Raw genomic sequence first — 27405 nt, 5'->3', positions numbered from 1 at the left:
CAAAATATCCAGAGAAGAAATAATAACACATAAAGGTAAAGAAATTCAGATTCTCAAGCAAATCCCAAGAAGTGTAAGAGAGCAGAGAAAAGATTATAAATTTCTGGCTAAGGAGTTGAATAAACGAAACATTTTATTTCGATGGCTGATTCCAGAAGGGATGTTGGTTACTTGGGAGGAAAGGACAATTAAAATAGATACACTTGAAAAAGCTCAGGACTTTTTTGAGCAACTGGTGGGGTCAGAAGACCAAAGTAGCAAAGAAGATTTAGAGCTAAATCCCCAAAGAAGACAAGACCAACTAAAAAATAAACACAAAGAACAAGAAGAAATAGATACTAATCAACAACAAACAGAAAGGGATATAAGAGCAATTAGAAGACAAAAAACGAAAGATAACTAGGGCTATGGAAAAGGAGGTGAAACTCTTATCCATCAACATAAATGGACTAAATTCAATGACAAAAAGGAAAAGGATTTTTGCAAATTTAATAAAACAAAATGTAGATATCATATGCTTACAGGAAACACATATTCTAAAAACTGATGAAAAATATTTAAATTGCCCCAAATTAGGGATGCTGTTTACGGCTTCTGCAGATCAGGAGAAAAAGAAAGGAATAGCGGTGTATATTAAGGAAGAAATAGAGGCAAATTTAATATTTGAAGACCCTAAAGGAAGAATTTTGGCAATAGAAATACAGATAAATCTTTAAAAAATCCTATTAGTGGTAATTTATGCCCCCAACGACAATCAAAGTGAATTTTACAAAGCCCTATATGACAAAATTATTGAATTAGATAAGGAAAACATTTATATCATAGGCGATTTTAATGCGATATCAAATTATCAAAAAGATTATAATGGGGAGAATAAGAAAGTGAAAAAAAAAAGAGAACTGCCAAAAATATTTGTAGAAATGACTAAAGAACTAAATTTAATAGATATATGGAGAATACTAAACTCAGAAAAAAGACAATTTACCTTTTATTCGAACCCCCATAAATCTTAGTCACGCATTGATATGGCATGGATGAGTGGAGACCTAGTAGAAGAAGTGGCAGAAGTAGAAATCTTATTGAATTCATGGGCAGACCACAACCCGCTTAAAATTAGCTGGAAGGGGGAAAAAAACCCAAGGAGAAGATGGACACTAAATACTCAATTATTGAAAGATGAGGAATTTACTAAGAAAATTAAGGAAGAACTAAAATTTTACTTTAAAGAAAACAATAATCAATATACATCGACCCAAAACTTATGGGATACTATGAAAGCTGTGATTCGGGGAGTTATAATATCCTTTACTGCAAAAAAGAATAAAGAAAAATATGCTCAACAAAATAATCTACTTCAAACAATCAAAAAATTAGAGACTAATCTACAGAATAACCCATTAAACTCTCAACTACAAGAACAACTGATTCTCTATAAACACAAACTCAATTTAGTTGAGCAAGAAGAACTGGTCAGAAATCTGAAAGCAACCAAACAAATACATTTTGAACAAGCAAATAAACCAGGAAGATGGCTCTCTTATAAACTCAAAAAGAGAGAGAAAAGAATAATTTACCAATTACAAGATGAAAATGGAGAAACCAATATACAATAGAAAAGAAAAAGAGATTGCACATAAATATTTTGAAGATCTCTATAAGAAAGAAAAATAGATGAGGAGCAGATTAGGAACTATCTAAGGAAAAAGAACTCGAAATAAAAGATGAACTGAAAGAAATGCTGACTAAGGATATAACTATGATGGAATTAAATCAAGCAATTAGATCCCAGAAAAGTAGTAAAACACCAGGCCCTGATGGTTTTCCAGCAGAATTCTATAAGATAATAGAAGAACAAATAGGACCAATAATGGTTGATTTATTTAATGAGGTATTAACATCAGCTAAAATGCCGGATACATGGAGGGAAACACTAATTTCGCTAATTCCGAAGGAGGATACGGATCCTAGGCTGATACAAAATTATAGACCAATCTCTCTGTTAAATGTAGATTATAAAATATTTGCTACTATTATCGCCAACAGACTAAAGAAAATTTTGAATGATTATATACACTCAGACCAAAATGGATTCCTTCCAGACAGACAAATTAGAAACAATTTAAGAATAATAATGGATAGTTTAGAATACTATGAAGCTCACCCAGAGAAACAGGTAGCCCTTGTTTTCTTGGATGCCCAAAAAGCATTTGACAATCTCAATTGGCAATTTATGATTCAACAAGTATACGATATGAACTTTGGCACCAAATTTGAGAATATTATAACAGCAATTTATTCGATACAAAAAGCAAAAATTATAATCAATGGAGAAAATACCCAAACTTTAAATATAGAAAAAGGAGTTCGACAAGGCTGCCCCCTATCCCCTCTGCTCTTTATATTTTCATTAGAGGTATTACTAGAACGAATTAGACAAAATCCAGAAATAAAAGGATTGAAAATTAGAAGTGAAGAATATAAACTGCAAGCGTTTGCAGATGATTTGGTTTTTATCATTGAAGAACCACTAGAGAGGACAAGCACTAATTAAGGAATTAGAAAGATATAGAACTGTAGCAGGGTTGAAAATTAGAAGTGAAGAATATAAACTGCAAGCGTTTGCAGATGATTTGGTTTTTATCATTGAAGAACCACTAGAGAGGACAAGCACTAATTAAGGAATTAGAAAGATATAGAACTGTAGCAGGGTTGAAAATTAATAGACAGAAAATGAAACTTCTACCGAAAAATTTAACAGAACCACAAACAATAGAATTGGAAAGATCACTTGGACTTCAAACAACAAGAAAAATCAAATACTTAGGGATATGGTTGACAGCGCATTGTAAAGCAATAAAGGAGAATAACTACAACAAATTATTACAAGAAACAAAAAAAGATTTAGAATTGTGGAAGAAGATGCAGCTGTCACTATTAGGAAGAATAGCAGCCGTAAAGATGTCCATACTACCAAAATTCCTATATTTGTTTCAGACTGTTCCAGTCAAATTAGAAAAGATCTTTTTTAATGACCTTAATAAAACAATTGGAAAATTTATTTGGCAGGGGAAAAAACCTAGAATAAAAATGAAATATCTACAAGATATGAAGAGCAGAGGAGGATTTGGATTACCAAATTGGGAATTATATTATAGTGCAGCAACACTAGTTTGGTTAAAAGACTGGATTAATTTAAAGAATAAAAGAATACTAGCTATAGAAGGCCACGACCTACAGAGAGGATGGCATGCCTTCCTGTGGGAAACAGGCCATATGAAACAAAAATATTTCCACAGACATTTGATTAGAGATTCCCTAATAAACAATTGGATTAAAGTTAAAAAGAAACACTATATAAAAATCCCAATTTGGCTATCCACAATGGAAGCGATGATTCACCCAAATAATTTAGATTTGAATAAAATGCTAAAATATAAAGATCTATTAGATATTCATGGAAAATTAAAACACTACAGGACCTCCAAGAACAAGGACTACGGGTTGACTGGTGGGCCTATCTTCAGTTACAAAATCGATACAAACAAGATATAAAAGAATATGGAATATATCTTAAACCACAGCAATTAGATAAAATTTTACTAGGGCCAGACAAAAAAAATATTACCCAAATTTATAAATACTTGCTAGAAGTAGAATTGGAAGAAGAAGTAGTGAAAGGATGTATGATTGCATGGGGCCAAAATATTGGACATAACATAAATTTATCAGATTGGGAGAAAATATGGAACAGAAATTATAAATTAACAAAATCAGCAGCATACAAAGAAAATGCATATAAAATGTTCTACAGGTGGCACCTGCCCCCTTCGAGACTAGCGAAAATGTATCCCAAAATGTCTCCCATATGCTGGAAATGTAAAAATAAAGATGGAACATATTACCATATGTGATGGTCCTGCCCCGAATCACGTAAATATTGGTTAAAAATTAAAAAGTGGTCTACTTGCATTTTTTACGTGCTTTCAAACTGCTAGGTTGGCAGAAGCTGAACAAGTAACGGGAGCTCATGCCATTATGCGGTACTAGGGATTCGAACTGGTGAACTGCTGACCTTTCGATCAACAAGCTCAGCGTATTAATCACTGAGCCACCATGTCCCTTGTTATTAATTATCAAGTTCAATTTACAAGTTACTTAAATCTGATTTTGTATTTGAAAAGAAAGGGATATTCTATTTACTAAATTTGTAGGGTTTCTTTATTACTTTAAATCTCTTATTCATTTCCAATATTGACCACTTTTATGCCACTTTTACACTTATTTTTTTTTTATTTGAATTTATATCCCGCCCTTCTCCAAAGACTCAGGGTGGCTTATATTGTGTTAAGCAATAGTCTTCATCCATTAGAAAGAAAGTCAACTTTTATTGCCCCCAACAATCTGGGTCCTCATTTTACCTACTTTATAAAGGATGGAAGGCTGAGTCAACCTTGGGCCTGGTGGGACTTGAACTTGCGGTAATTGCAAGCAGCTGTGTTAATAACAGACTGTTTAGTCTGTTGAGCCACCAGAGGCCCTTATCACCTCCTACCCCAATTCTTGGTTGCTTATTGCAAGGCTTTATATTGTAAACTAGAGAGGATATTCATCAATGTCTTTTTTACCCATATTCCTAGCCAAAGCAGAACAAAGATCCTTTTCCTAAAACTCAACCTCCCTTCAGAACAACATTTTGCTATCAATTTAACCCCAAAATAATTTCAAAGTAGCTTAGAATTAACAAGATAAACACTAAATATAAAACCTGTACACTGCATTTATTATTTATCAATATAATAAAGATTTACAACATTTACAGCATCCACAAGCTGTGGTGGCGCAATGATTAGAGTGCAGGCAACTTCTACTGATTGTTGGCTGTCTGCAATTTAGCAGTTCAAATCTCACCAGGCTCAAGGTTGATTCAGCTTTCCATCCTTCCGAAGTGGGTAAAATGAGGACCCAAATTGTTGGGGGGCAATATGCTGACTCTGTAAACCACTTAGAGAGGGCTGTAAAGCACTGTAGAGCGGTATATAAATCTAAGTGCTATTACTATCCAACTGTAGTTTATCCCTTCATCTGACTCCATTGACAGATGAAGGTACCAATCCTCTTAAATCTATTTATAATTATTGGTCTCCCTATTTAGGTATTTTAGCACTGTCTTGCTTTTTAAATCAAGAAGTTAATGCAAATCTTTATTCTTCAATCCCACTACTGCATTAAATTTTCTTACACTTTTTATTTATTTAAATAAATCACCAAATTACCCTTTACTATGTCTTCCAGTTCAAGGTAGCTTTATATTCTTAAAAATCTTGCAAAAACATTTCTCCTTTCATTCCTACTTATGCAACATTATTACTCCTCACTGCCTACTCAGAAATTATATATATTCACATATATATGTAAACATTATTTTGGGTAAAAATGTGATGCAACTTCTTGGAAGCAGGGTTTTTCCCCCTTTTAACTTGTTCTTATGGACATTTCCTTTTTATATTCCTTACCAATAGCATTTGGCCAATACCAAAGTATTTATATTTTGTTTTTTTCCTAATTTTTATCATTTTCATCTGTTCATGAGTAGGCTCATAAATAGGGGTATGAACAGGTAGATAAAAATCAATGGTTTTTAAAAAAATAAAATTAAAAAAACAATTTTTAAAAATTTAAATCAGATTTTTTTAATAAAATGCTTTTGGAGTAAAAATCTATCTAAAGATAGTTTTCTATGTAAAAAGGTAAAGGTTCTCCTTGCACATACGTGCTAGTCGTTTCTGACTCTAGGGGGTGGTGCTCATCTCTGTTTCAAAGCCGAAGAGCCAGCACTGTCCGAAGATGTCTCCGTGGTCATGTGGCCAGCATCACTAAATGCCAAAAGCACACAGAACGTTGTTACCTTCCCACCAAAGGTGGTCCCTATTTTTCTACTTACATTTTTTATGTGCTTTCAAACTGCTAGGCTGTGAGAACCTGGAACAAGTAATGGGAGCTCACCCTGTCACGTGGCACTAGGGATTCGAACCACTGAACTGCCGACCTTTCGATTGAAACAGACTTGATTTAAATCAAATCCACTCTGCTTATGAATGTGGGGCATAGTTACTAAATAGGATTTTTGTATTTATAATGGTAATTTAGACTGTCATTTTTCCATACCAATCAGTCATTTCATTATCTTTTCTTTCCAACTTGAATAATCCATGTTACTCTAAAAATGAAATGATTCCTTCTAAAAAAAAGCTTGGGGAGTGTACTAAAGACAAATGAATTGAAGACCAACCATGAATTCTATGATGTCAATATATAGGAACATTTCTTTAGTATCAAGTTTTTAAAAATTAAAGTAATTTAAAACAGAGGACATAATGCTGTAAACACAAATAAATTCAGCTGGGAATTTTATGTAATAATACTGTGCCTATTAGCATGTATTCAATTGGGAGTTTTCTTGTTATGGTTTGATACCTACCAACAGAGACTGTTTGAGACTTGGAGAGTTTAGAAAAAAATAGTCATATTGTATAATTGCTGCAGGATGAACTATATCCATGGTATTGTCACTGATATATAAGAGATTTTACTGTCTAAAAATTGGGTAAGTAAATGACAAGCCCCCAAAGACTTTGGCTACAAAGGAGGAAATAGTATAATTTATTTTTGCAGGAAAGATTGGCTGATATCCTGCTTTATCTAAAATATTTGGTAGATAAAATAGGCAAGGAGCCAGTAATTCTGCTCAGTAAGAATATTCTACAACACAGGTGTCAAACTCACGGCCCGTGAGCCGGATGTGTTACACACTGGCCACGCCCACCGACATTTAGCAAAGGGGAAAAAACTGTGATACATCATGTGACTACATGCTGTCACGAGTTTGACACTCTTGCTCTAGAAGCATCTAATTGTGCAATTCAAGAAATAACATTTAGACATTTTAGAAGCTGAAATCAAAGTTTTTCTCATTTACATTACTCAGAAATATTATCTTCTCTATACCGAAAGAAAATTGGATGAACAATTTGGATGGACAACTGCTGAAAAGTCTCAATACAAGGATACATTAGAAATGGTTTCAAAAAATTATAAATAATATAACTCAAATCCTAGAGGGTGGTCTGTCAAGAAAAAAGATACTAGTATACAAATCTCCAACTATTGGTGCGAATTGGACCATTAATGTAGCAAGGTCTAGTTATAGGAAATGAAGAGAAAATGCAGAAAGTTGCAAAATATAGTATAAAATACGAACACACAAACCTTACATATAAGACAAGACTTTCCACACAGCTGTTCCAGACAAGAAGCTACAGAAAAGAGAAAGGTCACTGGGGACCAAAACAAGCACCTAAGGACAGATAATTGGAAATATCAAAAAGAATATACAGGAAGACTGGAAGAAGGGAGGGCAGACTAAGTGGACATTTGCAGTGGGTAGGAATGGCAACAAGACAATGTATAAATGGTAAGAGAAGAAGAGGGAAGATCGTGAGAAAGGTAAGCATATAGACCAAGGCGAGGGGAGGAGGAAAAAGGATCCAAACATGATCTAATCACTCTTGAAAAATCATATGGATTTGTCTTGTGTGACGGTTAAACAGGTAAGATGCTTCAGATTTCAGTGGAACTGGATTGCATCCCCTTAAAAACTTTCAGCTCAGTGTATTTGACTACTGCAACATGTTCTGGTATCTCCCTTTCTCCCTCTCTCCGTCCCCCCCCTCCCACACACACACATTTTAAACAATATTTATTTATGGCCTAAAATCTGTCTTATCCAAAACAAAAAAAACACACCAGATTTTACAATACACATGTTTAAACACAAATAATAGTACAAGGCAAAAAGGAATGAGAAAGAAAAAAATACTTAGAATATATATAGTAAGGGTATACATAAAATAAAAAATAGTGTTTTATTCTGAATCCAAAATAAACCATCTGTTAGGCCTATAAGCCATCTTTTGCATTGGATCTTTAGGCCTGCACTTTTACTGCTGTGGGAAAGGGTGGGGGAAGTATGGAGCAAAGGTGAATATAGTCATAATAACATTCCTTTCTCAGAGAGTCAAGGATATCTTGCCCTGCACTTCGGGTGCAGGCTGCGAGGCATCTCCAGGTGGGACGGTGCTTTGATTGGACCATGTGATGAACTTGTGGGTTCTAGGCAGGAATTTCAACTTTTCTTTGGGTGAGGAAAACCTGGAAACTTTCAGATTCAGGTTTTCCCAGATGTGCCAATATGACATCTCTAATAAAATGCAACTTTGAGGAACTTCCAACCTCGGAGTTTTTTTTTGTTGGGGTTGTTACTTGAAACCCTGACACCATCGTGTTCTGGATGTTCTGCCAAACTCTTCTGACTAACTGATTTACTCTTGTTCAGATTAGTTTTAGCAGTGTTTGGGCATAAACAAAATCTTCTGAGGGATCTTCTTATATTTTAATGAGGTGAGTAGGGCAAGACTGCTACACGAATCTTTCTCCCAATAAACGCTCCCAGCATGGTAAATGCTATTGATTGTCTAAGTCCCTCAAACTTCCTACCATCTCTCTTCCCTTTTCTACATCCCTTCAGTCAGCAATGATATAATGGCCTTCTTCATTTGTTTTTTTTATTGCAACATAGTAATTTTAGCGTAAGGAATAGGGTTCTAATGGGACCATACTCTTACAATCCATACTCCAAACCTTCTCAGTATAACTCCTCCCCCTTCTTTACCTCAGATGCCACTGCTGTGGATATCTCATGCAATGCAAAATAGCCTAAAACCTGTGTGCTCTCTTCTTTCAGGTGCCTTTCTCTGACCTCTGTTGCTAATGTCCTAGTCTATGCCAATAAATCATGCCAATAGTCTAATCTTAAAGCTAGATTAATATTAAGACAAAGGCCATATTAACTTTCTTTATCATAATTGTAAATAACTAACATTTAGTGCCTATTAATATATTTATATCATAGCACATTTCTCAAATTCAGGAAATCCTCATTGTTAGCTTGATTTAAAACTTTCTTCACATCAATTCTCAGGGGAAAATATAGGAAAACCATATGAAATCCAATACTCCCACTATGACACAGGTGTGATAGAAACTACAGCCCATGTTCTTCTGTATTGTCATTTCTATAGGGATATCTGTCACCAGATATCCCTATATTCCTCTTTGATTATTCCTCTTTTATTAAAACTTACAGGGCACACTGATAATTATTATTTGCACTATCTATTAAATAACCAAGATAAATCTATTTCTTCAAAATAGCAAAATATTGCTATACAGTAGAACCTCTGGTCATGAACGTTTCTGACCACAACCAAATCGGATTCTGACCAAAAAAATCACAATTTTTTTTCCCCACTGCCTTTTGCGGCATTTTTTTTTTGTAAGTGCAAATTTCCAAAATTAGGTTCGAGTCACGATCAAATCAGTTTGCGACCAAAGTTATGGAATGAATTACCTTTTTCACAAATGGCTTGTGATAGTTATTGTTGTTAAGAGATAATTTTGCTTTATTCAACTTTAGATTTTTATCCCTTTATTTTTATAAATAACTTATATCTATATATTTTAACGGTCAATGACAAAAATAAAATTTCTATCTGTCCATCTTGACTTTATCTTCTGAGTTTACAGAGAAGATAACTGAGTTTACAGTAACCTCCTGTTCCTTACAGTAATGAGCCAGGAACCTCAATGCTCTTTTAAGGTCAATGTATGTCAAGGAATCGCTGTATCATTCATATAACATAAAATATTAACCATTGTCTATTAATGTTGGACTGTGCAATTATGGGTCTTGCAAAAAGTGGAAGGAAGGAAGGAAGGAAGGAAGGAAGGTAGGTAGGTAGGTAGGTAGGAAGGAAGGAAGGAAGGAAGGAAGGAAGGAAGGAAGGGGTTTCTACAGCACTATCAATTAAGGATATTAATTTGGGAATGAGATAAAATCAACATGTTCTTACAGTTCTATTGCTAGCCAAGATGATAAAATCAGTTAACTGGTCCAAAGTTAGATTAATTGTATCATCTGGAAAGATTAATTCCCAAGATTAAACCTTTCTGAGATCTGATTAGTAAAATTAATTCAGAAAATGGTTAAATTAAGAAAGCAAGAATTTTGTTAAAGTCTCCACATTCTCCTTCTTTTTCTTTGTATGCTTCTTAGGAGGAAGGCCAGAATGAAGTAGGAGGGAGCTCTCTCAATGTAAAATGATGGATTACTGAGGATTTAAGATATGTCTAGGCATAGGCCATTTTTTTTTCTGAAATCCCTCAAAAGCAGCCTGAAACCAGCTTATAATTATTCTTCCCTTCTACCAATCTGAAAATGTGAGGACATGCAAATGAATAATTTGTAAATCAAAGCATCTTATTTCTACATAACAGAAAAGTGCATGAGAAAATTAGGGTTCTCAAGTTCCTGAGTTACTCCTGCTTCGGAAACAAATTGAAACAAAAACAAAAATAAAAACCAAACCAAAGTTTGTTGCTGTTAGTCAAGTCCGACCCATCGCGACTCCATGGACAAAGTTCCTACAGGCCTTCCTATTCTCTACCATCCTCTGGAGTCCATATAAGCTCATGCCTACTGCTTCAGTGACTCCATCCAGCCACCTCATTCCCTGGCGTCCCGTTCTTCGTTTGCCCTTAATCTTTCCCAGCATTAGGCTCTTCTCCAGTGAGTCCTTCCTTCCAAGGGTGAAATTTAAAAATTTTCCCTACCGGTTCTATGGGCTTGGCTTAATTGGTGGGCGTGGCTTGGTGGTCAGGTGACAGGGTGGGGATTATCATTAAGTGGGCATTAAGTGTCCGTGAAGTTAATGCCATAAGAGGGAAGGTATTGTTTTTTTTAAAAAAATCTTGCAATTTTACAAATTATTGTTCATGTTATTTATAACTTGCCTTGATAACATAACTATTTTAGAAGTTGTTATACAAGCATCAGTAATTCTGATAGAAAAAATAATTACTAGAATTAGATAGTCATACTAGGCTATGATGAATTAAAGGTTAGAGGAAAGGAACAAAAAGAAAAAAAAACCCTCCAAAACTGTACATCTGAGTACGTAATAGCAATAGCAATACCGTGTTTCCCGAAAATAAGACATGTCCAGATAATAAGCCCAATTGGACTTTTGAGCGCACGTGCTATAATGCCCCCCCTGAAAATAAGCCCCCCCCAAATACTTAGATGCATGCACAGCTGCCGGGCAAACAGCATGAGGTGAGGAGAGGAGACGAGGCAGGGCAAACGGTGGGGGAACATGCCCCACGCGCACCTGCCATCCACCCAGAACAGAGGCCACTCCAGTAAACCCTAGCTTGCACGCCCCTTCTCTTAGTGACAGCCGCAAACAAACTCTTGCCAGCCCTAGCCCTGTCGACCTGGGGGGAGGGGTAGTGGCGCTGGAGCTCTGAGCAGTGGCCGGTGTGGGCTGTCTGCGCAGCCATGAAGCAGGATCGGTGTGGCCGGTTCTTGCTTGCAGCATTGCTGCCGAGGATTGGGTCAGAGCCGCTGCCGCCCGAGATCAGCAGGCCAGATTTGGTGACCCAGATACACCACTGCCACTCGGGAGAAGAAGAAAGAGAGCCCACTTCTGATGTTCCTTTTCTCCAGGGTGGCAGCAGCGTGTTCAGCTCCCTGAATCAGGCTTGCTGATCTCGGCCGGCAAGGGAGAGTGGCAGGTAGGGAGAGGTGGGGAGGCAGCGAAGCAAGACGCATGGAGTGAGACAGGGCTCCCCTTGCCGTCTTTTCTCCCCTTCCTCACCAGCCATGGTAGGAGTTGGAAGTCAGGTAAGACACGGCGAAGAAACGAAATGCAATCTAAAGTACTTCATTGTAATACACCATTCTCATCTCCTGTATACAAACCCCAACTTAAGTGGCGAACTAAAAATGAAAAAAAAACAACACACCTGAATGTTTTAGGCAACAGCTCACACGAAGGAGAAACTGCTATGCGTTTGAATTTCTGAGCCCACCAAGTGCTGGAATTTATTGCAGTGAGTAAAAACAGACAGCTGAAATAAAAATCCAGCAGGTTCTAGCCAGTAAAATTATTTATCAAACTAACAAGGGAAGGACTTTTTCATGTAGCAAGAGCCCGATGTGGGGAAGGCATGCCTTTATATTTCACCTTTGGGTTGTTCCCTGTCTCGTTCCATGCGTCTTGCTTCTCCGCCTCCCCACCCCTTCCCACCTTGTAGAGATTGCTGCAATTTTGTTTCAGAACTATTATTTTTCATTTTCTGCTGTGGTTTGGAAACCATTTGAATCTGTTTTTGTTAATATTTCCCTAAAACTGTGATACTCCTCCTTAGGGAAGAACAGTTAGCAACTCTGTGTATTGGTTTCATACTGTCAAAATCGAAGTTCTGTATCAGAACTTCCTTGTTGTAATTCCAATTTTGCCCATCCTTAAGAGTTGTCCATACCAATATCAGAGAAGGACACCAAGAGAAAACAAGACTCAATAACTAAAATGTATGAATGTTTGATATTTCAACAAATATACAATTAATGTACCGGTATATCTTATTACAACAAAGGTGTCAAACTCAATTTCACTGAAGGCCACATCAGGATTGTGACTGACCTCAGGGGGACAGCATGGCCAGCTCCCACTGCTGCTGTGCTCACTCTCCTTGGCCAGGTTGCTCATGGTGTGTGCAGGAGGGCAAAGTGTGTGCGTCAGAGGGAGGCCCACTCCATCTCCTTATGAGGAGACCTGGCTTTGTAACCAAACCATCCTCAGTGATAGGATGGGAGACCACCAGGAGAGGTCAGGAGGGGAAAGGGGATGGGAAAAGGCAGCATGGCTGCTGGTGGCAAGTGCTATGGCAGGATTTACCCTTACTCTGTCATTATAATCTTCCTTCCTTTCTTCCTTTTTTCCTTCCCTCTTCATTCTTTCTTTCTTCTTCCTTCCCTTATTTCCTTCTTTTTCCTTCCTTACTCTCTTCCCCTCTTTCCTTGTCCTGTTTTCTGCACTGGAAATAGCTGTTTGCAAGGAAGGGATACTTTCCTAAGAGCTCACAATTCAAGAATACCAATGTGTATGAGGTATCTCAGGGTGGGAAAAGCCATGGGGGGGCCTAGTGATAGAACAGGCCCTCAAGGTCTCCCTGACCCACTAAGATACCTCATGCTTCTTCCTCCCTTCCTGCCACTCACTTTGCAAATACCTGTCACCTCTCTTTGTTTCTCTGGTTTTTTGCCTTTGCTTTGAGGAAGGGAGAGGAGAGTTGGCTGGGAAATGCCTTTCATGCTGAGAATGGATGCTCCTGGGTGCTATAATATTGCGCAGATTCAGCACCCATCTTCTTTTGCAGAGTTAGGGACCTAGAAACTTTCATTCAGTGCCTTGCTGGCAGGGCACTCAGGTAAGCCTTGCTTCTACTCCACCACCACTCCACCTCACTGCTCACGTGCTGACTGGTGGGGCACTCAGCCAGTGCAAGGCATGGGGGAGGAAGCTCCACACTCCCTCTGCCTCACTTTGTGGCCATCACACCAGTGCGTTGGTCAGCCTCCTGCTAAGTTACAGTACCCCAGCTTACTTGTGGACCCTTCAGCCAGGCCAAACCCTCACCCCACCCAGGGCAGCCACATCCCTTCACTAACTTTTCCAACTCTTTTTGCCACCGCCTCGTGCAGAGCAACTAAGTAAAAAAAATAGTCCAGATCTTCCAACTTCTCAAGAAAAAAAAAATTTCTTGCAAGGTTGGAAGGTCTGAATTATTTTTTTACCATAGCCCCACAGACTACTTTAGTTGCTCTTCATGTGGCAACAGAGAACTGGGCCTGTGTGCACGGCCGCTAGGATGGCGGGGGCTGGGCCGAAGTGAGGCGGGCCGGACCCTTAGTTTCCCGGATGGCCACGTGGGCCTTGAGTCTTGTATCACAATATAACAAATATTAAAATTTCCCATTTGCAGAAAAAGTTCATAAAGGTTTTTATCCAAAGGTGTTTTAAAATATTCCAAATTGGTTTTTTTCCATTTGACATGGCTTCCAAATAAATACAGATTTTCAAAACCCTGAGATATGTTGTAGCTTATCAAGATATTACTTCTTTCATGAGAATCAGCATTCAGTAGAATTCTTTCTAATATTAAGACTATCAGTTTTAAGCCACTCTTCATAATGTCTCTTTCTTTCCCTTTTATATTAAAAGACACAATGCCATTTATCCAAAACTAAAGCATTTTTATGTAAAACTATTGAGAGTTAGCCATATTAAGTATTGTATGCTTTATTTCTGAGAAAATATATAATGGAATGTTTATTATATCATAAATGCAAACTAATAAAATTTTAAATTCAATTAAATCAGTAACAGGAAAAATACTTGGGCCTGATAAGCATTAAAGGTAAAGGTAAAGGTAAAGGTTCCCCTTGCACATACGTGCTAGTCGTTCCTGACTCTAGGCGGGTAATGCTCATCTCCGTTTCAAAGCCGAAGAGCCAGTACTGTCCGAAGACATCTCCATGGTCATATGGCCGGTATGACTCAACACCAAAGGCGCACGGAACGCTCCTACCTTCCCACCAAAGGTGGTCCCTATTTTTTCTACTTGCATTTTTATGTGCTTTCAAAACTGCTAGGTTGGCAGAAGCTGAGACTAGTAACAGTAGCTCACCCCGTCACACAGCAGCACCAGGGATTCGAACCGCCAAACTGCCGATCTTTCGATCGACAGCTCAGCTGTCTAGCCCCCGAGCCACCATTCATTATCATATGATAAGCATTGCACATATTTAATCTGTCCCCTAACTTTTCATGCCAAGTTCCCTAGGAAAAGCAAAATAAAATAAAATAAAAGTTTTAAATTTTGTAAAGATTTTAGATTTCTTTGGCCCTTTCTATATGGAACGTCCATAGGAATCTGTGAATATGACTACCAACCCACTCATGCCGGCAGAGGAAGCATGCTGCGGATCCTGTCACCCCGATTATTCCGGGTGGTGGGTCCAGGAGAAGAGACTTCTCTACTGTTGCTCCTGCACTCTGGAACATTTTGCCCCCCAATGTAAGGTTGGCCCCAACCCTTCTATTCCCCCATTGGCTTGGGTCCAAATGGGGAAACAGCACAGTGCTTGATTGAAATTCCCCCCTCACCTCATCCTCTCCTGGTTCTCCCCATATGTCTTTAGATTTTAATTTTGGTTTTAATTTATTTATGTTTTAATGTATATGTACAAATATATTTTTATGATTGTAAGCCACCTAGAGTTACTTATGGTAAGATGGGCAGCCAATAAATTTTATGAATAAATAATTTTTTTTTACATTCCTATTCCCTTTAGATTAACAAAGGTGTAAATTAGGATCTGAAATATTCAGTTTATTGTGTGTATTTTATTTCATGTTGAATATCTTATGATAATAACATTCACATTAATTTAAATATAAACTATCCTAGGATAATGGGTTACAATTCAGTCTTTTCATTTTAAAAACAATATCACGTGAGTATAAAACAGTGTACTTGCCACATGGTGTATATTGATCTGTGGGTCCACGCGACTCTTTATTTGCATTCATACCTGTGCGGTGCAAAAAGTTCAAATTAAACATTTCACATTTCATCAAACATTCTATGTTCTCTGCCCTATGGGGATAAATGTAGGTTTTTTCCCCCCTGTAAAGCCATTAGATGCTCTTCCTATATATACATCTGCAATTTACTCCAATCTTCTTTTCAATACTGAACTAAAACTTATTGGTGACTATATGCAGTTTACATTTTCAAAAAGCCGGTGCGGTATTTCAAATATATAAGGCAAAAAGTGTATGCTTCTGCTTCTTCAGAAGTGGGTAATAATCAGCCAGAATCCAGTATTTGGAAGGAACGTTAATGCCCAAATAGTTCACTAGACAATGCGCAACACATCACAATTCTCACACCTTCATCCTTGCTATCAATACTTGCGCACCACAACGCAACACACTCTCCCTGCTATTCCTAATACAGATGGAAGACAGGAAACAGAAACAAAGTTTTGCTTGTAGTAAACCATAAAGCAGATATTTAATATATCAATAAAATCTGCACAGGCACTAAAATTTTCCCAGATAAAAAACAAAAGAGGTGCAGAGAAAAAAGACACACACAACAATTCACAATATCTGAAGTTCTCCGTTTTTAATCCCATCAACTCTCACCAGTATTATTTCAGTAAAAGAAAATCTCCTCCTGAATGATTTGCTCTCAAAATCAAGGGCATACCGTTAAGCTCACCTCCGACCCAATGTTTTTAGGCATTCTCAGGGGGCCAGACTGCCTACCTCGCAAGCATGTTGTGAGGAAAAAAACGAACTCTTTCCCGGACCCTGGAAGGGCGGACTCCCCAGGAACCAGGAAACGGGAGGGGCTGCTTCTCGCTCTACCGTATTTAATAAGCTTTATTGTGAATTACTGTTATCCTCTGACCGGCAAAAAGTGTACCGAGGATCCCTGGAGGCAAACGCATTCGCTCACACGCTCACACGCTCACCGACATCCGCCGCCGCTGCCGTCGTCGCGCTTGGGGTCGGGGAAGAGGGGCCCGAACCTCTCGCGCTCAGCGCCTTCCCGCCGGCCGGGAAGTTCGAAGCGAAGCGAGGAGTCGCGCAAGCAAAGCGGTGGGGGCGGCGTTCCTTAACTAGCTGCAACAACAAACAATCCCTGCTGCTATAGCAACACAAAACGTTCCGCCGCCCGTTGCAGCTCACTTACTCCTGGCTGGCTGGCTGTTGCTCTGGCGGTCCCGGAAGTGCGCGGAGAGAAAAATGAGGAGATTAGAGAGAGGCGGCCCTAATTGCCTCCCTTCAGCCAATCGGAAGGCGACCCGACGCCGGTGATTGCTGCCTGCTGGGCCAAAGAAACGCCGGTGGGAGTTTATCAGCCCCGCGAGGTGAGGCGTGTTTGCCCTTCCTCCCCTCAGACCGCTCAAGGGCCGTTGAGTCGCCCTTCTCTTGGCTCTTTAGCGTAACCCTCATTTTACAGGCTTTTTTCTAGCCGCTTAAAGACTTAAGTTTTGCCTGGGAAACTGAGCATCCTAGTCAAAGCCAAGTCCAAAAATGCTAGAAAATTCCTGGTAGCCTACATGGCAAGTCATGGGATGTACTACCACTACTACTGAAGATAGTATTATATCGTTTGGTAATGAAATGTCTGCAAGAAAACAACTGGATTCAGGGTGCACTGAATCTGTATTTTTGTTTATTTACATACTGTAAATATGTATTCTGTGGAAGATTTTTAATGAAGGTGCTTGTTAAAGTTGAGATCTCAATGGAATATATTTACATTCGAGTAAAGCACTTCTGCCATACAACCTTTGTGACTCCCACCACATATATAATTGTATGTTTGTCAGTAAACATCAAACTCCCTTAACAAATTCTCTTAAGGCTGCATTATTTTTACTTTACAAGGCAACAAACTTTGTCAAAAGTTGTTCCCTGGGATTTCCTGCAATGTGAGAGAAAAAATAGAACTACAACAATCCTTTAGTATTTGTTGACTCAACAATTCATTTACAAGAACTTGTTTAAAAATAGTGAAAATTCGATGATTAGGATATTATTGTAAAAGTTAGGGATGGGCTGTATAAGAATGTTAGTTCATATTTTTTTAAAAAAATCTATTTTTATTTTATTGAAAAAAGTTAAAATACAAAATGCCAATTTTTTTTTAACGAAGAAAGATGGAGGAAAAAAACAACAAACAAGACATTAAAAAGAAAAAGGTGGATTAAAAATGTTAAGTTTGGGGACTCCTGATGTAGATATTCAATATTGGAACTGTAGTCTGCAGGCACAGCTACTTGAGAGGCTGGATAAGAATCAGAACCTATTCTGCAATATTTCAGATAATCAAAAAAATGTACTGTTGCTGATGTTACTGAAAGTTACTAAGATATCTAGTAATTCTACATGATATTGTTGGAAGAAATATCCATCTGGGTTCAGTTCCAAGTGGGGACAAAGACACCGGAAACATGGAGGCTGCTTGGAAAGATGGTTTAATGGTGGTCAGGATCACATGGCTTGAGTTCCTGAACAGAAAAGGCCTGATATCCTGTGTGCTCCCTGGTTTTATGCTTTTTCTGAGCTTTGAACTTTCTGGGGCACAGGAAGAGTATCCTGATTGGTTGGCAGATTCTCAGGGGGTGGGAGTTTTAGCTAGTCTTGCTGGCTGATGTAATCTTCCCAGGTGCCATGTGGTGAGTTTCAGTTCCTAGATGGGTTCTATTATGATGCAGATGATGGCCCATTAACAAAGGTGGGGGGAATGAGTTTCTACCTCTGACCCATTGACAAAGGTGGGGGTGGCAGGAAGTTGCAGGGAGCTGCTTTGTCTTTAAAACATGTTTCTCCATTTCTCATCCAGGGAAATATATTCTGCCTTTTAAATATTTTCTAAAATATTTCATTCTTCTAGGAGGGGGGTGGTGCTAAATTCCTACAATATATAGTTATTGTAGAGAAACATTAGTAATAATATCCTCTAAAAAAGTTTGTGTTGGATTTATAGTTAACCTACTTTAAGCAGAGGAATCTGAAACAATCTAATGAAAAAACATTGTTTAGCTTTAATTACATATACGCCTGCCTGGGTGTTATTACTTCCTGGTTTTAACCAGGAAGTAATGTGTTTTGCGCATATGCAGGAGGTCTGTGTGCACATGTGACGTGCGCGAGCGAAGCGAGCACGTGCACTTCCAAACCGGTAAGGAAGGTAAGTAGATTTCATGGTGTCTCCAGCATACGGAGTCTGGCCTGCTGCAGGCCACGTGATATTTCCAATGTTTTGTAGATTTATCCTTAAACGTCTTTGCTAACCTTGAAGGCAGAAAATGCCATCTATAAAAAATTTATATAGATTTTCTTTGTATGCAGTAGACATTGTTAATTTATAATTTCTATCCCATAATTTTTGCCATTTATCTAACTCAATTGAACAGCCAAAGTTTTTAGCCCAAGCTATCATTGTCCCTTTTACTTGTTCATCTTCCATCTTACTATGTAAGAAATAGACTTTATTAGTTTTTCATCTGTCCCTGTTAATATCTGATCTAATTCTGTTAATTCTTTGTACAAACCATACATTTTAACATTCTTCTCATATCTAGATTGTATCTGCACATATGACCACCATGTTATATCAATCCCTTGATTACTCAATTCCTGTTTAGTTTTGCGTTCCCCCTTTTCATTTGAAATATCTTTATATTTGATAACCTTCTCTATATCAATAACATTTGGGTAAATTAGTGCCTCCTTTGTGGAAAGCCAGACCTGTATTTTCAAATAATGTTGTTCTTTAATTTTTTTCCATATTAATAACAACGTATTCCTAACATAGTTTCTTTGGAAGTAGCTATGTATTTATTGCCAACCTAATTTGAGATCATGTCTCTCCAAGATCAATCTTTTATTCCTCAAGCCAATCCATTCTTTCATCCAAGTAAGTATCGAAGCTTGGTAGTACAGTTCCCAATCCGGTAGCCCAAAACCATCTCTATTTTTAGAATCTTCAATGTTTTCAAGCTTATCTTGCTTTTTTCCCTTCCCAAATATATTTTAATATTATTTTATTTAATTTTTCAAAATATTTCCCCCCCAATTTTATTGATATTGTTTGAAATAAACATAATAATCTTGACAAGATATTCATTTTTATAGTGGCTACTCTTCCCATTAATGCTAATTGTAGATTTTTCCAAATCTGTTTTAATTTGTTGCACCAATTTATAATAATTATCTTCTTTAATCGTTACACATCTTGCCAATTAATTGAATTCCTAAATATTTAAACTTGATTATCTGTATCCCTATTTTCCTCATTAATTCTTTTTTCTGGGTCTCTGTAACATTTTAAACTATTATTTTGGTTTTTTCTTTATTTATTTTCAGTCCTGCAACTTCACCATATTCTTCTATTTTCCTAATTAATTTAGGTCCATTTTCTTGTGGGTCTTCCAAGATGAAAACCAAATAATCTGTGAATGTTTGTAATTTATATTGTTCCTTTTTATTCCCATACCTTTAATTTCTATGTCTTGTCTAATATTTCTATTTAACATTTCGAATATTAATATAAATAGTTAAGGAGAAAGCGGACATTTTTGTCGTGCCTTTTTTTATATTAAAATTCTCTGTCGTATCTCCATTTACCATCACCTTTGCCATTTGTTTATTGTATATTGCCTTTAATAAATCTTTCACCAAAGTCCATAGATTTTAGTTGTAACAACATAAATTGCCAATTTAGGTTGTCAAATGCTTTCTGTGCATCTAAGAAAATCAGCCATTTTGGTCTGGATTATAAATTCATTTAGAAACCTTTTTTAATATCTTTGCCATTATTTAAGCATATATTTTATAGTCAGCATTCAGTGATAAAAGTCGAAGCCAGAATCTGTATAGTGTCCTTAAATCTCAGGCTAAAGCTTAACTTCTTTCTGCAAGGTCTTGTTCTGTTAATCCTCCAAGACAAATTCTCTTCATAGTGGATCAAGGCTGTCAAGTCCAACTTTGCCAATTAGGTTTCTCCCCAGCTTTAATTACTCAAGATGGACTATGATCTAGCAAGACAAACCTTGTGACAAAGAGTGGAGGACATCGAGAGGCAAGCAGACTTGGGGAAAGCTACGCTGTTTCTGGCTTCAGATGCCATTAGATGTGTTGTTGCTCCTGCCAGCTATCTTAGTCAGTTGGAATCAGCAAATCACTGGAAAGCATTTGCACTTGCACAGTGCCATGCGCTTCCATCCATTGTTCTGGATGGCAAATATAAAAGGATACCATTCATGGAAAGACTTTGTTCCTGCAGCTCAGGAGAGATGGAGACTGTGGGTCACATGCTCCTTAAGTGTTCCTTTTATACCGAGATTAGGAAAAAAGCATATTCTGCCAATAACTTCTAGGCATCCTGGCCGTTCCGACCTATCTTCAGCGACTGCTTAAGGATGAACAGTCCATAACTACAGCACAGGTGATCAGATTCTGTGCAGCAGCACTGGGGATTCGTCACAAATCTGTGTCTTCTCTACCATACAGATGTATATAACAATTGTGGTTAACCCTTCGCACTGCTTAGTCATTTCCCTTTTAGCGTTGAATCCACAATGGGCCACACAGTTTAGGGATTACAACTATCATATAGTCAGACCATGTATAATTGACACTGGATTTTATTACAGATTTTAGTTGTTATTTATTATTTTATACTATAATTCTTAAGTGTATACATACTGAGTGCTTTTATTTGTTCTGGTCTCTGGTAAAAATAAATTGTATTATATTGTATCATCAGCATTCAGTAAAGATATGGACCTATAGTTTTTTATCTGCGTTAAATCTGAGTCTTCTTTTGGAGTTAGAGTAATATTTGCTTCCATCCACAACTTTGGTACCTTTGCTTCAATCAATACTTCATTATAGACTTCCAACATTGATGGGCCTAGAGCAATGATGGCTAACCTTTTTGCTGTTGTGTGCCAAAAAAGGGGAGAGTGTGGTGGGGGTCATGTGCATGCGTTCCCACACCACAATTCAATGTTCCCCTCCCCCCGCGCATGCACGCATGACCTCCCTGCACTCCCCCCACTTTTGGCACGTGATGGCATGATGAGCCCGGTAGGCACATTTTTCGGCTTCCTCAGGCTCCAGAGGCTTTCTTGGAGCCTGGGGAGTGCAAAAATGGCCTTCCCCACACACGCCCTGGATGCCCTCTGGAGGCTGGAAATGGCCCGTTTCCTGACTTCCAGTGGGCCCAGAAGGCCCAAAAATCAGCTGGCCAGCACACACATGCACACTGGAGCTGAGCTAGGGCAACGTTCATTTGCCCACAGATACGGCTCCACGTGCCACCTGTGGCATGCGTGCCATAGGTTCAACATCATGGGCCTAGAGTATCTTGTAAATATTTATAAAATTCTGCCGGTAGCCCATCTGGTTCTGATGTTTTATTTTTCTTTTGTCTCTTAATCACTTCTGACAATTCCATCACTGATATTCGTTCATTTAACATATCTTTCACTGTTTCTGGTACTTTATAACTGTAACCTTGTAGCTCGAAAAAGCCTTAGGATTTATATTGATTGTTTCCTAATAGGATTTGATTGCTTATTTGTTCCCTTTGACTATCATTGTGTTGTACCTTACAATTCTTGACAAATGTATCTTTTCTTTTATGTACACCAAGAGCGTATGCTCCAAGACAAATTCCTTGTGTGTCCAATCACACTTGGCTAATAAAGAATTCTCTTCTCTTCTCTTCTCTTCTCTTCTCTTCTCTTCTCTTCTCTTCTCTTCGTTCTGCTTCTTCCAAATATTCTTTAATTTTCTCTTCTGAAACTTTCCTTTGCTCATACAGCTTTTCATAATAATCTTGAATTATTATTTTTTATCCTCATTTTGGTAGTATAAAGTTCCTTTCTCATCTACCAGCCTATGTATCAATTTCTTCTTTATTTCTGTTTTCAATTTATATACCAACTATCTCTCTGGTTTATATCTATACGACAAAATCGTTCAGCTTCGGGACGGATTGGATCAAAATTGGGTAGATCCAGGCGAGGGTTCCGAGGCCCGTCTTGTTGAGGTGGTTTGGGATGACTTTGATCCTGTGACTCCCGAGGACATGGACAGGTTGCTGGGCAGGCTGAACGCCACCACATGTTTACTGGATCCGTGCCCCTCCTGGTTAGTACTGGCTACTCAGGAGGTGACACGAGGCTGGCTCCAGGGGATTACAAATGCTTCTCTGCGGAGGGGTCTTTCCGCGGCCTTGAAAGAGGCTGTGGTGAGACCCTCCTCAAGAAGCCTTCCTGGACCCAGCTGTTTTAGGAACTACCGGCCAGTCTCCAATCTTCGCCACGGCGAAGGTTGTAGAGAGTGTGGTGGCATGTCAGCTACCCCAGTACCTGGATGAAGCTGTCTATCTAGACCCGTTCCAGTCCGGCTTCCGGCCCGGATACAGTACGGAGACAGCTTTGGTCGCGCTGGTGGATGATCTCTGGAGGGCCAGGGATAGGGGTTACTCCTCTGCCCTGGTCCTATTAGACCTCTCAGCGGCTTTTGATACCATCGACCATGGTATCCTGCTGCGCCGGTTGGAGGGGTTGGGAGTGGGAGGCACCGTTTATCGGTGGTTCTCCTCCTACCTCTCTGATCGGACGCAGACGGTGTTGACAGGGGGGCAGAGATCGACTCCAAGGCGCCTCATGTGTGGGGTGCCACAGGGGTCGATTCTCTCACCCCTCCTGTTCAACATCTATATGAAGCCGCTGGGTGAGATCATCAGTGGCTTTGGGGTGAGATACCAACTGTACGCTGATGACACCCAGCTGTACTTTTCCACCCCGGGCCACCCCAGTGAAGCTGTCGAAGTGTTGTCCCGGTGTCTGGAAGCCGACGGGTCTGGATGGGGAGGAACAGCCTCAACCTTACTCCCTCCAAGAGGGAGTGGCTGTGGATGCCGGCACCTCGGTACAGTCAGCTGCAGATGCGGCTGTCTGTCGGGGGTGAATCATTGGCCCCGATGGAGAAGGTACGCAACTTGGGCGTGCTCCTGGATGGCCGGTTGTCCTTTGAAGACCATTTGGCGACCGTCTCCAGGAGAGCATTTTATCAGGTTCGCCTGATCCGCCAGTTGCGCCCTTCCTGGACCGGGATGCCTTATGCACAGTCACTCATGCCCTTGTTACCTCTCGCCTGGACTACTGCAATGCTCTCTACATGGGGCTCCCCTTGAAGAGCACCCGGAGACTTCAGCTAGTTCAGAATGCGGCTGCGCGGGTTATTGAGGGAGCGTCTCGGAGCTCCCACATAACACCTATCCTGCGCAGACTGCACTGGCTACCTGTGGTTTTCCGGGTGCGCTTCAAGGTATTGGTTACCACCTTTAAAGCGCTCCATGGCTTAGGACCGGGCTATCTACGGGACCGCCTACTGCCGGCTTCTATCTCCCATCGTCGATGCGCTCCCACAGAGAGGGACTCCTCAGGTGCCGCCAGCCAAACAGTGTCGACTGGCGGCCCCAGGGGAGGGCCTTCTGTGGGAGCTCCGACCCTGTGGAACGAACTTCCCCTCGGACTCCGACAATTACCTGACCTTAAGACCTTTCGCCGCGAACTTAAAACTTATTTATTTCATATGGCTGGACTAGCCTGATTTTTATTTTTATTAGATGGGTTTTTAAAATTGTGTTATTTTACAGGGGAGTATGTTTTTAACGTTTTGGGCATTTAAATCAGTTTTTTAAGGGTTGTTTTAAATTATTGTGTGTATTTATATTTTATCTGCCTGTTCACCGCCCTGAGTCCTTCGGGAGAAGGGCGGTATACAAATTAAAATATTATTATTATTATTATTATTATTATTCTCATTTTCAAAGAAATTCTATTTACACTTTTGATTTTTTGTGCCAATTCTTTATCTAGTAGATTCATTTTGTGTTTTATTAGTTCCATTTGATTTTTAAAAATCTTGTTTGGTTCTTCCTGTAATTCTAATTCTATTTTTGTGTGTTCTTCTACAAACATCTTTTGGTTTTGTTTCTTTTTCTTGTTTTTTCCCCTGTGTATGTTATAGCTAGTCCCCGAATGTATGCTTTAGTATGTCCCATACATTTTGTAATGAAGTTTCTTCTTTACTATTCTCTTTGGGAAAAAAGTCCATTTTTTCCATTTTTTGTATAAATTTCTTGTATATTAATATCGATTGATTCAATATCCATCTCCATTTTCTCTTTTTCTTTTCTACTTAACTCCAACTGGATTATGATTAGCCCAAGTGTTTGCTTCTATTTCTATTTCTTGCACATTTGACTTTAACTCCGGTGACATCCATATCATATCTATTCTTGACCAAGACATATGTCTATTTGAAAAAAATGAGTAGTGATTTATTTTAGGGTTTTTTCTCTCCATGCATCTTGAATACCTATTTCTTCCACTATTTTGAAGAAAGTTTTTGGAAGTGTTTTTCTAGTTTTTTAACTTACTTTACTTTATACTTTTTGGAAATCCAAAAATTACATCAGTAGTAATTACAGAACAAATTTGCATTTCTCTTTTAATATTATTAAAAATACTGTCTAGAACAGGGGTGTCAAACTTGATTTCATTGAGGGCTGCATCAGGGTTGTATTTGAATGGGGAGGGTATGGCCGAGGTTGTGTAGTCACGGTGGGCGTGACATGGGACTCATGTAGGTGGGGTGCACCTGTGGTGGCCAAGTGCTAAATCAGGAGTTCCCTGAGACCCTCCCTCACTCTCATTATACAGGTAATTTTCAAATTAAAGATGTAATAGAGCCTGCCAATTACATTCCTAACCTGAGGATTTGGTTGATTGAATCACATTAAATTTATTTATTTATTTATTTATTTACATTTATATCCCGCCCTTCTCCGAAGACTCAGGGCGGCTTACAGTGTATAAGGCAATAGTCTCATTCTATTTGTATATTTGTATATTTACAAAGTCAACTTATTGCCCCCCCAACAATCTGGGTCCTCATTTTACCTACCTTATAAAGGATGGAAGGCTGAGTCAACCTCGGGCCGGGCTTGAACCTGCAGTAATTGCAGGCTGCTGTGTTCTAATAACAGGCTTCTAACAGCCTGAGCTACCATGGCCCTTTTATGAACATGATCACTCCCTGCTTTCCCCAATGCAATCATGATGATGATATAGTTATGCTAACTGCATGGATTAGTATAACTGTCCCTTTAATCAACAGCAATGTTTTATTAAAATTGTGTGGAAATTTCCCATCAACTTCTACATACTTTCAACTGGAATGTTTGAATTAAAAACCCTTCCATGTCATATATAAACTGACCCAAGTTCCGATTTAGTTTACAGACCCTTTATAATCTTTTTTGCTCTTCTCTTCTAAGAACTTTCTTGGGTATTTCTTCTGCTACTGAAACATGGAACATGACACTCACTGTGCCCAGTTCCCACTAAAACAGGATATGTTGCACTGGTGATCTCACAAGCAAGAGTCCCAGGGCTCATCGTGTGGAATTTTAAAAATACTAATATACTAATAACCCTGGAAACTAAGAGCTAGGGCAGGTTTAGTAACCATGCCTTGGAAATGGGCAGCCTGTAATATAAAGGAAAACCATGGCTGTGAAGAATTTTGGGACTTGTGCTTACCTGAACCTCGACTGGAAACTCACAGAAAGTGATATCTGACCTCTGAAAATAATTGGCATAGAAAACTGGATACTGTAAATTTCTTCCCAGAACTTTTGCCCTGGCTGCCAGACTTTTATGGTTGAAAGCTCTCCTTCTGGGAGTCACTGAAGGAATCTTTTTCTGCTGCCTCTATCAATGCCTCCCCCTTTGTACCAGAAAAATGAAAAGCACCCATCAGGTCTCCCTGATCTAATCAATTAGCACCCACTCATCTCCTAGAAGAATATATATAATTAGAATGAAATGTTCTAGGAAATATTAAGAAGGCAGATATTATATTTCCCTGGATGAGAAAAGGAGAAACATGTTTTTAAAGACAAAGCAGCTCCCTTCCCCCCCCCCCACTTTAGCTCCAGGATGATGGCATTAAGGCATTCACTCTTAGGACATGATCGGATTAGCTTCATTATCTCATCAACCAGCGAGATTCAACCAAACTGGGACTTAAGACAACCTACAGAGTTACCCTTGTATGGCCCCATGGGAGTTTGACAATCAGTCAGGATACCTGCCCTTACACAGGAACAGGAAGCTCCAAGGCAGGGCCCAAGAGAGGGTATAAATCAATCAATATCCCCCCTCTCTCTTCCCCTCCCTCCCTCCCTCCCTCCAGTATGCTTGATTGCCCAGGACTTCAAACCATGTGGTCCTGTCCATCATTAAACCATCTTTTCAAACAGCTTCTATGTTTCCAGTGTCTTTCTCCCCACTTGGAACTGAACCCAGATGGACATTTATTCCAACAGCAGATTAATTACAGAATCTATACCTATCTTTGATGGCCAGAATTAACATCTTTGATAGAAGCATTAGGTTTTTTTCCTATTAAAGGTCTGAGTTGTTGTTTTACTATTTTGTCTGGGATGGAATGGCAGTTGGGATCCAGCAGTTTTGTCCTTGCTTTTGGTCCAAAAAAAGACAGATTAAAAATATATAAGATAAAATCTGAAAATATTTAACATTTCATAAAGCAGGATGTTTTGGGATTTTAAATAGATCCTAAAGCAGTTTTGTGACCAATGATTTTAATGTTTATCTTTTTTGAACCAAAGACTTGACATTTTTATCTATCTATCTATCTATCTATCTATCTATCTATCTATCTATCTATCTATCTATCTATCTATCTATCTATCTATCTACTTATCTATCTATCTAGCTATCTATCTTCTGAGGAGTCAGATTTAATT

General features: G+C 38.8%; 1 protein-coding gene across 5 annotated transcripts in view; it reads right to left on the bottom strand.

Moving 5' to 3' along the window:
- Positions 1-16881, bottom strand: part of C4H7orf57 (chromosome 4 C7orf57 homolog) — a 42351-nt gene extending 25470 nt beyond the window's left edge. For 3 of the 5 annotated variants that reach the window (XM_058180473.1, XM_058180476.1, XM_058180477.1), the window contains exons 1-2: positions 16508-16743; positions 15503-15556 (exon numbers count right to left, since the gene is read on the bottom strand). In XM_058180473.1, coding sequence (XP_058036456.1) covers positions 15503-15554 — 52 coding nt within the window. In that variant the 5' untranslated portion in view covers positions 15555-15556; positions 16508-16743. Of the gene's footprint in view, positions 1-15502; positions 15557-16298; positions 16357-16507 lie in introns of those variants that run through there. The other 2 variants (XM_058180474.1, XM_058180475.1) reach the window with 2 other exon arrangements.
- Between the last annotated feature and the right edge of the window lie 10524 nt (positions 16882-27405).

Source organism: Ahaetulla prasina, chromosome 4, assembly GCF_028640845.1.
Source record: "Ahaetulla prasina isolate Xishuangbanna chromosome 4, ASM2864084v1, whole genome shotgun sequence".
Lineage (NCBI taxonomy): Eukaryota > Metazoa > Chordata > Lepidosauria > Squamata > Colubridae > Ahaetulla > Ahaetulla prasina.
This window is presented reverse-complemented; position numbering and strand designations above follow the sequence as displayed.